At 50.8% G+C, this 11,298-nt stretch overlaps 1 protein-coding gene across 1 annotated transcript; it reads left to right on the forward strand.

Moving 5' to 3' along the window:
* The first annotated feature begins 2,272 nt into the window (after positions 1 to 2,272).
* On the forward strand, positions 2,273 to 7,215 carry KCNAB3 (potassium voltage-gated channel, shaker-related subfamily, beta member 3). Its single transcript, XM_010843205.1, has 13 exons — positions 2,273 to 2,357; positions 2,460 to 2,497; positions 2,742 to 2,821; positions 3,962 to 4,006; positions 4,100 to 4,144; positions 4,365 to 4,408; positions 4,598 to 4,684; positions 4,951 to 5,036; positions 5,182 to 5,302; positions 5,387 to 5,481; positions 5,559 to 5,679; positions 5,850 to 5,938; positions 6,191 to 7,215. The coding sequence occupies exons 1-13, from the start codon at positions 2,273 to 2,275 to the stop codon at positions 6,266 to 6,268; spliced, it is 1,014 nt and encodes a 337-aa protein (XP_010841507.1). The 3' UTR covers positions 6,269 to 7,215.
* Positions 7,216 to 11,298: the final 4,083 nt, after the last annotated feature.

Below are 11,298 nucleotides of genomic sequence, written 5' to 3' on the forward strand. Positions count from 1 at the left end.
CCGATGCAGGGGGTATGGGTTCAATCCCCAGTCAGGGAACTGAGGTGCAACATGCATCAAGGCAAAAAAAAAAAAAATGTCTCCAGACCTTGCCAAATGTCCCCCACGGGACAAAATAGCTCCTGGATTGAAAACCACTGGGATGGTGGAAGACAGATCGGCCTCGAGGTCCAGAGAATAGAACCACCCTCCGGGTGCTGCTCTCTGGTTGCTATGAGCCCACGAAACACTCAAGCTGCAGCACTCCGGAAGGTGGGGTTTATGCAGATAAGCTGCAGGTTTGGTCTGGGAGGCGGGCGGCTTTATGTAGATGAGGGGGCGGTGTCTGCATGTTGATTAGCTGGGCAGGCTGGCGACGCGGCTGGGAGCCTAGCGGGTCCCGCCGCGTTTTGGGCAGAGGTGGCATCTTTCTTCCGCCCCCTCCTTGTCCCTAAGTTCCTACCCTCCGAGAATCGCCCTCGACCTTCACCTTCGTCCATCTCTCCCTCTCCTCTCCGTGCCAGTGTCCCCGAATCCTAATCGCTCCACTCGTGGCACCCCCCGCGTTTCTCCTCTCCGCCGCAAACCCCGCGACCTCCAGCAGCCCGCCCGCGCGGGCCCGATCCTGCCTGGCGGCTCCCGCCGCAACCTCCTCAGCCTTCCCGCTCTCCCAGGGCTCGCGCCACTACCCCCTCGGGTGTCTCCCCTCGAGCTTCCCGGTTCCCTCTTCCTCCCGCCCCCTCGGAGCCCCCTTCCCCGCCTTGGCCGGCAGGCATGCAGGTGTCTATCGCCTGTACTGAACAGAACCTTCGCAGCCGGAGCAGTGAGGACCGTCTGTGTGGACCCCGGCCGGGCCCCGGGGGCGGTAACGGCGGGCTGGTCGGCGGGGGGCATGGGAACCCTCCAGGGGGAGGAGGGTCGGGCCCCAAGGCCCGGGCCGCCGTGGTCCCCCGACCCCCAGCGCCCGCTGGGGCCCTCCGAGAGAGCACCGGCCGAGGCACTGGCATGAAATACAGGTATGGGGGTGGCCTGGCCGCCCGCCACATCTGCTTCCCTTTCCTGACCCCTGAGGCTTCCTAAGATGCTGCCAGGACCCCCCTCAAACTTCCATCTCTTCTTCCCATCGCTGGCACTCCCTTACACGGTCCTTTATTTATTTATTTTTTGCTCTCTGTCCATTCCCCTGCCTAGTAGAAAATCAAGTTTACTGAGGTTGACCAGGCCTGTCAGACCCAAGGGATGCTCCTCTTTACCCCCAGGAAGGCCAGGGAAACGCAGATCTCCAGGCTGCACACCACCCCACCCAGCTCGGATGGAGTGTCCTTGGGTCGTGTCCTGGGAAGAGAGGGGAAGGAAACGGCTTCTCACTCTGGCCTGCTCAGGGTGCCTGACCCAGATATCGCCCCCACATACCCCAAGGTCTCCTGCACCCTTTCTTGGTGGGGAGGGAAGTGGGGCCCTCCGAAGGATGCACCACATCTCTCAAGCCCATGCCGAGGGCCAGGAACCAGGTGGGGAAGGTGGAATGAAATGTAAACGACTTGATCTCCGAGAACCGCTGAGCTCTCAGGACTACCAGTAGGGGAGAAGAGAGGGGCTCCTGCTCAGGAGTGAGTGGAGGTCACTGATCTGAAGTGGCTTTGTCACTTGAGGAATTTGATCCCTTCCATATGGCAGCCCTGATTGGGAAGCTTAGTGGAGTACCTGGATGGGGGGGCGGGGAGGAGGGGGCTCTCTGGTTTGAAGACAGACTTCACAAGCCAACAGGAGCAGAGCAAGTAGAAAGAAGGGGGAGAACCGGTCTTTCCTCTCAAACTCCCCACCCAGGTGTCCTACCTGCCTTTGTTGGAGGCCGGTCTGCCTAGCCTATTCAAGGACCTTGCCTGCCTGAATGCCTGAACTTGACTTGGTTTACCCCCTTCCACCCCAGTATCTGCCCTCTAGCACAGCACTCTATTGAGAATCTGTTTTCACAAACTCATCACCATTAGCCAGTCCTATTCCTCCCAGCCACCCTCTACCCCAACTCCACACATCCCAGAGATGACTCAAACGAACCCAGGACACACCAGAAGCAGCGTTAAGCAGGCAGCACATCTTCAGTGTGATAGGAGGGAACAGAGGCACTGGACCATGGCTCCAGAGGAACACTTCTTATTTGTTCACTTATTCTATGGCCGTGGCACTGCCCGATTCAGTGGGCCCACTGAGTCTAGTTTCTTTGGACTGAGACACCCTGAGGGCATCTCAGTCTGGAATGAGAGGAGCTGGAGGCTGATAATCTATGTCCCTAATGGAGGCTCCACCCCTTCCTGCTGCTTCTGTGTCCTGCAGGAACCTAGGAAAGTCTGGTCTTCGGGTATCCTGCCTTGGCCTAGGTGAGTTAGAAAGAAGAGGAATTAAGGGAAGGGGCAGGCATTCTTTCATGGCTGGCCGCCTCCCCCTACCCTGGTCTCATTTGCCTGGCTTCTCTCTTGCAGGTACCTGGGTCACATTTGGTTCTCAGATCTCAGATGAGGTACTGATATAAGTGATGGGACCTAGAAGCAGGGGGAGGGGGTATAAGGGAACCCAAAAGGGGGGAAAACGGACTTGGCTAGGGGTTTGGACAACAAGCATGGAGAATGGTGGACTTGAGGCTGGAGAACGGGGAAAGGGAAGTGAATGTGATAACCAAGGTTGAGGTGTGATGGGTTAGAGTGCAGTGAGGAAGGTAACTGAGGCTGGTGGTTGATCTCCAACTCTTTCTCTCACCATCCTAGACAGCAGAGGATGTGCTGACAGTAGCCTATGAGCACGGTGTAAACCTGTTTGATACCGCCGAAGTGTATGCCGCAGGAAAGTAAGGACTGGGGTGAAAGAGCTAAGTTATACTTGGAAGGCTGAGAGAACATCAGGGCTTTTTGGTTTCCCCCCTAAAGAACTCTGGGAATTAAAGCATCACTAAGTTCCAGCCTTTCAGCCAATGGGCCCCCAAAGCATGTTGGGAACTATAGTCCCAACATCTGTCTCCCTCTAGTTTTGAGGGCAACAGGGCATACTGTGCAGTCAAAATAAAACCAAATATTTCTTGGACATCAGTTATGTGCAACTATGTGAGGATGACAAAGCTAAATTTTCAAACATACCATAACCACAGCACATATGGCTTCACACTGGGAATAATAAAAACTTTGGATGACCTACCCCGTCTCTTCTGGCAAACTCTTCTGCTTATCATTAAGACTTGTCCCAGATGTCAGCTTTCCCAAGAACCCTTTGCCCAACTCCCCAAAGTTGGTCACTACCCTCCTCAGCTCCCAAAGCACTTTACACTGCCCTCTGACACACGGTTCATCAATTACTGGTTTACAAGGCCATATTTGCTGCTCAACGAGGAGGGTTCTCCCTCCATAGAACTTGGCCTTTCTCATGTCACCTAAGTACCTACACGGGCTTCCCTGGTAGCTCAGCTGGTAAAGAATCTAGCTGCAGTGCAAGAGACCCCAATTTGATTCCTAGGTCAGGAAGATACCCTGGAGAAGGGATAGGCTAACCACTCCAGTATTCTTGGGCTTCCCTGGTGGTTCAGTTGGTGAAGGATCCGCCTGCAATGCGGGAGAAGACCTGGGTGGGACTTTGCAGAGACTAAAAGAAGGGAGAAGGCAACACAGATCGTTGGAAACAGATGAGACAGTATCCTCCCCAGCATCACTGTAGTTGGTCCCTCTTCTCTCATCCTATTCTATCCCTTCAGCACCCAGAATAGAGGTTCACTGTTGCACAACTGATATTTGTTGAATGAATGAATGAAAATGTACGACTGTAACCCTACTTCCAGGAGCCCCTTTTATTTAGTTTAGAGTGGGACTGATGGCCCAATGGACTTCTCATTTATGTTCCATTTTACAAGGGAGAAATTAGTTGAAGGGAAAGGTGGGAGGAAGGAAAGAAACTGATCCATCTTGGAGGAGTCAGTACTTCTGCCTTGTTTTCCTTCCAGGGCTGAAAGAACCCTAGGAAACATCCTCAAGAGCAAAGGATGGAGGTAAGACATGTTTGGGGGTGTGGGGAGTTGCTGGGGACATGATCATCCCCACATCCTTTTCTGGCTGGGTCTCCCATTTCTCTTTTTCTCCAGGAGATCAAGCTATGTCATCACCACCAAGATTTTTTGGGGAGGACAGTAAGTGGCTGCCTCACTATAGTCACTATAGTTAGGGAGAAGATCTGCAGACTGTGTGAAGGTGCATGGGATGGGGTGAGGAAAGCAGACCATGCACCTGCTCCCCCAGGTCTGCCTCCTCCCTGTGAGGACCGCTACCACCTCGGTTCCTCATGGCTCCAGGCCAGCCATGGTCTCTTATCTTTGACGCACCTCATCTTTGACTTATGTTTTCCTACAGGGCAGAAACCGAGCGAGGCTTGAGCCGCAAACACATCATTGAAGGTGAGGACTGGGAACCTGAGCTGGCTGAGGACGGAAGCTAGAGAAGTTGGGAATATTCTCTGAAGCTATAAGTCTGAGGCTCTGAATAGGGAAGCTGGGATTTAGGTGTCCATGGCAGAGGGGTAAGGTCTGAATTCTTAGGCAGCTAAAGCTGGAGAGCTTACCTTCCTTTCCCTGTGCTTACCCCAGGCTTGCGAGGATCCCTGGAACGCCTCCAGTTGGGATATGTGGACATCGTCTTTGCCAATCGTTCAGATCCCAACAGTCCCATGGAGGGTAAAGCAGCACCCCAACCTTGACAGCCCTTCAAAACTGAGCACTTCTTAAACCTTCAGCAGAAGCCAGGCTCTGCTCAGGAGGTCTCCCAAGTTCTACAGTGGAGGCTCAGACCCCAGGACTTGGACAGGGAGGGAAGTGCAGAGCAGATGCCAACCTCTCACAGGGATGAGTGGGGTCTTGGTGGGGCAGGTGGAGGTCTGCAGATCTGGAACTCAGGAGGCCAGGGGTCTGAGAGTGAAGCTTTCCTTCTCCTATGTGCCTAGAGATTGTACGAGCCATGACCTACGTCATCAACCAGGGCCTGGCCCTATACTGGGGGACATCCCGATGGGGGGCTGCAGAAATCATGGTGAGTGTGCCACCTACCGCCCCCGTCTCACAACTTGTTACCACCTTTCACATGGCCACTCCCAACCCCACTCTGCTGGAGGAGGGGGAGTGGAAGACAATGGAAGGAGTGCTCTGACCCCTATCTCTTCCCCGCCCCAACCCAGGAGGCCTACTCCATGGCCAGACAGTTCAATCTGATCCCTCCAGTGTGTGAACAAGCTGAGCACCATCTGTTTCAGAGAGAGAAGGTGGAGATGCAGCTGCCAGAGCTCTACCACAAGATTGGTTCGCAGTCCCCTCATCCCTGCCTTTCCCTCGGCCTCACCATCACTGAGATCCCCTTCCCACATCCGGTCCTCTCCGTCTTAGGTGTTGGCTCAGTCACCTGGTCCCCTCTGGCCTGTGGCCTCATCACTAGCAAGTATGATGGGCGAGTCCCAGATACCTGCAGGGTCACCATCAAGGTGAGATCTGGGGGCTTGGGATGGCAGGAGTGGACTGAGTGAGAAGTGGTCTTTTGATGAATCTCCTTGGCCTCCAGGGCTACCAGTGGCACAAAGACAAAGTGCAAAGTGAGGATGGCAAGAAACAACAAGCCAAAGTCATGGACCTCCTCCCCATCGCTCACCAGCTGGGCTGCACTGTGGCGCAGCTTGCTATTGGTGAGACACTGCCAGCCCTGGACCCTGCAGGGTCCTTGTCTCCGCCTAAGAGCTACCAAACCACAGACGGTTTGTTCCTGGGCAGTCCTTCTTCCTCAGAGACCCCTCTGAAGTCTGGGTGTTCACTGTTTCCCACCAGTTCTCTCTCTCTCTTTCCTTCTCGGGCCCAGCGTGGTGTCTCCGCAGTGAAGGGGTCAGCTCGGTCTTGCTGGGGGTGTCCAGTGCGGAGCAGCTGGTGGAGCATCTGGGCGCCCTGCAGGTGAGCGAGGGACTCAGAGCCAGAGCTCATCTCTGTCCCCTTCCCCAGCAGTCAAGACCTTGATGTCCAACCCAGAATGGGCCTGAGGTGAGTCACCTCACTTTGCAAATGAGTGGTCCAAGGGCGAGAAGGTAAAGCAGAAGCACAGCTGTGACTTCGCCGCGCTGTGAGGCTCCCCCGGTCCTCGAACCTCCTGCCCTCTTTCAAGGACCCTGCATGTACCATTCTCTCCATCACCCCATTCAATTCCAGGTGCTGAGTCAGCTGACCCCGCAGACGGTGATAGAGATAGACGGGCTCCTGGGCAACAAGCCTCATCCCAAGAAATAGTCCACCTGGGACGCAGGAACCCGAACCCGAACCCGAACCCGGATCCGGTTCCACTGCACTCACAGAAACGCGTCTCTGCCTCTGCCTCCCTCCCGCTCCGGATCCCTCCACGCAGCGGCAGAGACAGGGCGACCCCGCCCACTAACGAGTTCCAGCTTTGAGTAGCGATAGCATGAACAAAGCCATATCCTCCCGCAGTGGGGCTTGAGAGGGAAAGTAGTCCGCCGCCCCCTGCTACGTCCACCTAGGCCTTCCTGCTAATCCTGGGCATGAGCTACTGGGCCGTCCCCTCTCTGTTACTTGGTCTCGCTCCTTTTCTCTTCCCGTAATCGCCAAGGTCCAGGGAAAAACAAAAAGGCATATACAAGACCTATGCAGAGTACCTCGAAAGTGGCCCTTGAAATGTCATCAAGGAGTTGTGAGTTCTAATAAGAAGTGAGTTGTGGTGTCACCTGGAAAAAAGGAAATGGGACTCTTAAATTCGTTACAAAGGAAGCCAGGCTGGTCCTGGCAGGAAGTAAATGATGACTTTTGGGAAACCGGGACCCTGCCTCAGCCAGGACGTGGAGAAAGGCATAAAACTAGAATTCGTATTGATGCTTTGTTCTTGCGGAGAGGGGTAGACTGGGGAGTGCAGTAGCAAAGCATCAGTGAGGGAAATTTGATGGTCAGTGTATAGAGTGTCCTGGCGGAAGTGGCCAGGGAAGACCTTGGAAAGCACACTGGGCCTCACTTCGCAGAAAACAGTGACAGCCTTTAGTCACGGCAGGGAAATGGGGCTAACATAAAAGGTCTGGAGATAAACTTTTGAGCCTTGAGCAGGACTTCCTACCTGGCAGGGGAGGACTGTAGTCTTCCTCCTGGCAATAATCTTAAAGCAATAATGATGGCCTCTCTTGTGCAAGACTTCCCAGGGAACTGTAAATAAAATCTCAGCTTGATCATTACTTACTGCATCTGAAATTGCTGGGGGTTGAGCGTTAGGCTCTCAGTCTCACCTGTTTGACCCCCTAGCCCCCTGCCAGTAGAAAACTCCAGGACTCTTCCTCTCCACTGCTCATGTACCTTAGTGAGCCAGGCATCTTGCTCCTAGTCACTGATCTCATCAAAGACCAGGTTTTCTTCTTTCAGTCACCACATGCCTTGGAACCCAGAGGTCTGGCTTCATAGCTGTGTTGCTCCTCCCTCTGACACTCTTACTCTTGTTTTGTTTTGAAAAGTTATATTAGCCAAGTGTCTTATTTCCCTCTTTCCTGATACCCAATGCATGCCAAGTTGATTGAGCCATGGCCGACTCTTTGGAACCCTCTGGACCATAGCCTGCCAGGCTCCTCTGTCCATGGGGTTTTCGAGGCAAAATAATGAAGTGGATTGCCATTTCCTCCTCCAGGGGTTCTTCCTGACCCAGGGATCGAACTCATGTTTCTTACGTCTCCTACATTGGCAGGCAGGTTCTTTACCACTGGTGCCACCTAGGAAGCCTGATACCCGCACTATCCAAAACACTATCTGGGTGGTTTTCTTGTAGCTGAGTGGGAGGCACTGTTCTCAGATGGAGGACTTGGGGAAGGAGAGGTAAAATGAAAACTGGTCTATGGTTGAAATGATACAGGGAGAGAATAGAGCTGTTATAAAAAGAAAACAAGCTAAAGATCAGGTGTGAGAGTGGCAGAAAAGCAGAATCAAATGGGATTATGTCAGATACTTACCCTTATTCCCTAAAGAACTCTGATTTCCCTGGGACAGAAAGTGGGTGGAAAGTTACAACCTTTAATGATCACAAGGCAGGGGAGGATGAGCTCTGCCTTCCTTAAAATATAACCTTACCATCTCCCTTCTTCCCATCCTCACCCTTCCTTGATCCTGAAGCTGGGAGAGCAGAGTAAAACCAATTTCCAGAATAGAGAAGTCAGCAGCATGCCATTTACTGGATTAGCAACCAACCAGATCAACTAATGAACACTTACATCCACTATCATCTCCCACTCATTTGGGAAGACTGTGGAGGAAACAAAGAGGTAAAATGTATGACTAAACTAAGCTTAGTTATTCTGTAACGAACATAGGAGAATTTATAAATTCAAAATGGTACTCTCCTTAAATAGTTACCTTGGAGGGTCATGAACCTCCTTCATTTAATGCCTCTTTCATTGCTCAAAACATTTTTTAAAAGTCCTCTTAAAATTACCTTCAGAGGCAGTTATAAACCCCTTGTAAGAAACCTTCCTTTATTGTCACACCTTGTTATATAGGCCATGCTGCTCCTCGTGTGGGATTTTAGTTCCCTGACTGGGGCCCCCCTGGGCAGTGAAAGCGCCAAGTCCTAACCACTGGACCGCTGGCGAATTCCCTCACATACCATATTTATCATTCACCTCATTCATTAATTGAGTGAGAACTTACCTATTGGGCCCTACTGTGGTACAGCACAGGGACACAGTGGTGAACAAAACCTGGCTCAGCAACCTTTGTGGAGTTTACAGATGGGGAAGGCAAAGTAACCCCCAAACACACACACAAACTTAGGTTGTCCGAAGTCCAGAGGAAAGCACTGGTGTTACCAGAGTGTACAGTGAGTATCTGACATGGTGAGGCTGCAAAGAGAGCTGAAGGATGAGTGGGTGTTGCTAAGGTGAAAGCAAGGTTAGGGGAACAGCACACGGGAAAACCTTGTGGGGGAAACAAACAGACAAGTCAGAGGTCTCCAAAGGCTGAATGTCTAAAGAAGAAAGGCAAGCAGAATGTGAGACTTGGTGGTTTCAGAGCATGTTTGGCCTTGTAGGGACTTCAGCATATTATCTTTATCCTAAGGACAGCAGGAAACCCTCAAAAATCCGTTATCTTGATACACAACAGATCACCCCCCAAATTTAGTGGCTTAAAGAAACATTTTAAAACTATTTTTACTCCATGATTCTGTGGATTGGCTGGGAGTGTCTTCTGCTGTTTTCACCTGGGCTCGTTCACGTGGCTGCATTCAGCCCATAGAGCAGCTGAACAGGAAAATCCAGTGACCTCACTGGTACACCTGGCCGTTAGTGCTGGCTGTTGACTGGGGCTCCTCCCTTCTCCAAGTGGCTTCATCCACCAGCAAACTTCCTTACATGGTGGTCTCAGGGCAGTGTTCCAAAGGCAGAAGCCATAAGGCCTCTGAAGGAATGATGCTCCAGAACTCACACATCATCATTCTTGCCACATTTTATTAGTCAAAGCAAGTCATGAGGTGAACCCAGGTTCAAGGGAGAGGAAACAGATCCCAATTCTTGATGGGAGAAGCAGCAAAGTCACATATCTTAGGAATTTGGGGGTATTAAACCATGACTCCATTAAAAGTTTGTTGTTTAAAGAATGTTTATATATTTATTTGGCTGCACCAGGTCTTAGTTGAGGCATGCGTGAGCTTTAGTTGCACAAAGATCTTTCTTTAGTTATGGCCTGTGGGGTCTAATTCCCTGACCACGGATTGAACCCAGGCCCTGTGCACTGGGAGCTCAGAGTCTTAGCCACTGGACCACCTGCTGTAAAAGTTTTTGCTTTTAACAGGAATGGAAGGGATATGTGGTGGTGGTGGTTTAGTCGCTAAGTTGTGTCTGACTTTTATGACCCCATGAACTGTAGCCTGCCAGGCTCTTCTGTCCATGGGATTCTCCCATGGGAGGCAAGAATATTGGAGGGGGTTGCTATTTCCTTCTCCAGGGATCTTCCCGACCCAGGAATCGAACCTGGGTCTCCTGCATTGCAGGCAGATTTTAACAGGAATGGAAGGGATATATGGTAGGACATAATTAGGCTTGAGTTTTGGAAAGATCGCTGTAAGCAGTGTGGAGAGAAGTCTGCAGAAGGCCAGAATAACTGTGGACAGACTGGTGAAGAGGCTTCTGTTTACAGAAGAGATAATGGCAGCTTGAACCAGGGTGGTATACTGGAGGTAGAGAAAAGCAGATGAATTAGTTTTAGGAGGCAAAATGTACCAGGCCTAGTGATAAGGGAGGTAAAGGAATGTGAACTCAAGGAAGGGATCTAGGTTTGACACCTAGGTTTCTGGTATTGGGTAAAGAGATAAGAAAATTGGAAGAGATGCTGCTTTAGGTGGGGAGATCATCATTTTGGATTCTTGATAAACAAGAAAGGAAGCTGAGCAGGTGACTGGATAGTCCAGGTCTAGAGCTAGAAGGCTTTGGCTACCACTTTAGGAGCATTTATATAGTCAAATTTACCTTAAAAGACTTAATCACCAACCAAAGATATTAAAAGATGTGAGATCTCTAAGCACCATTACAAAGAGAAGTTCCCCCCAAATGTGAGTTATGACAGCATCATTGGAATAAATAGCTTCCTCCAAGTAATCATAAGACAATAATACTTAGTTCTGAAAAGATATAAAATAATTAAAAATAGTGATATATCTTCTCACAAAAGATTACTCTCTAAGGTTTAAAGAATCTAGTTTTTAAAAACCAGTTTTATATTGCCTGTTACAGCCAGTAAATGCCATGAGTGTGGAGAATCCCATCTTGTGTTCACCAAAAGAAATAGGGGTTGAGAATATTGTGCCTGGACCATCAGTGGTTAAGCTGTGCACTTCCACTGAATGGGGTGAGGATTCTATCCCTGGTTGAGGACTCTAAAATCCTGAATGCCCCACGGTTATGCCAAAAAAAAAAAAAAGGAAAAGAAAAGAATATGTTGGGTGCCAGAAAGTTAAAGTAAACACAATATAGGAGAGGGCGTAAAATAATAATAGCAGCTAATATGTGTTTACTGAGTGCCAGGCATCATTCTAAGCCCCTTACATATGTAAGCTGATTCAATCCTATTATCATCCATATTTTATAGATGAGAAAGCCAAGGCCCAGCGGAGTTAGGTAACTTGCTCAAAGTGTCACAACTGGTAAACTGGGTTTAGGCCCTGTCCTATGAACCTCCACAACAGTGCCTAGACTGTGGGTCCAGGAGAGGCAGGTGAGGCGGGAGCTGGGGGTGGGTGCGGCACCAAGAGGGAATGTGGGCTGTGAATACTATGTCCTGTT

The sequence above is a fragment of the Bison bison genome, unplaced genomic scaffold (assembly GCF_000754665.1).
Source record: "Bison bison bison isolate TAMUID 2011002044 unplaced genomic scaffold, Bison_UMD1.0 scf7180017864180, whole genome shotgun sequence".
NCBI lineage: Eukaryota > Metazoa > Chordata > Mammalia > Artiodactyla > Bovidae > Bison > Bison bison.

Bases quoted from the DNA above. Each gene is read 5' to 3' on its own strand.
- KCNAB3 (XM_010843205.1), top strand. From the start codon at position 2,273: ATGGAGGCTCCACCCCTTCCTGCTGCTTCTGTGTCCTGCAGGAACCTA. The intron at 4,007-4,099 runs GTAAGACATGTT...CTTTTTCTCCAG, and splicing joins CTCAAGAGCAAAGGATGGAG to GAGATCAAGCTATGTCATCA. The intron at 4,685-4,950 runs GTAAAGCAGCAC...CTATGTGCCTAG, and splicing joins TCCCAACAGTCCCATGGAGG to AGATTGTACGAGCCATGACC.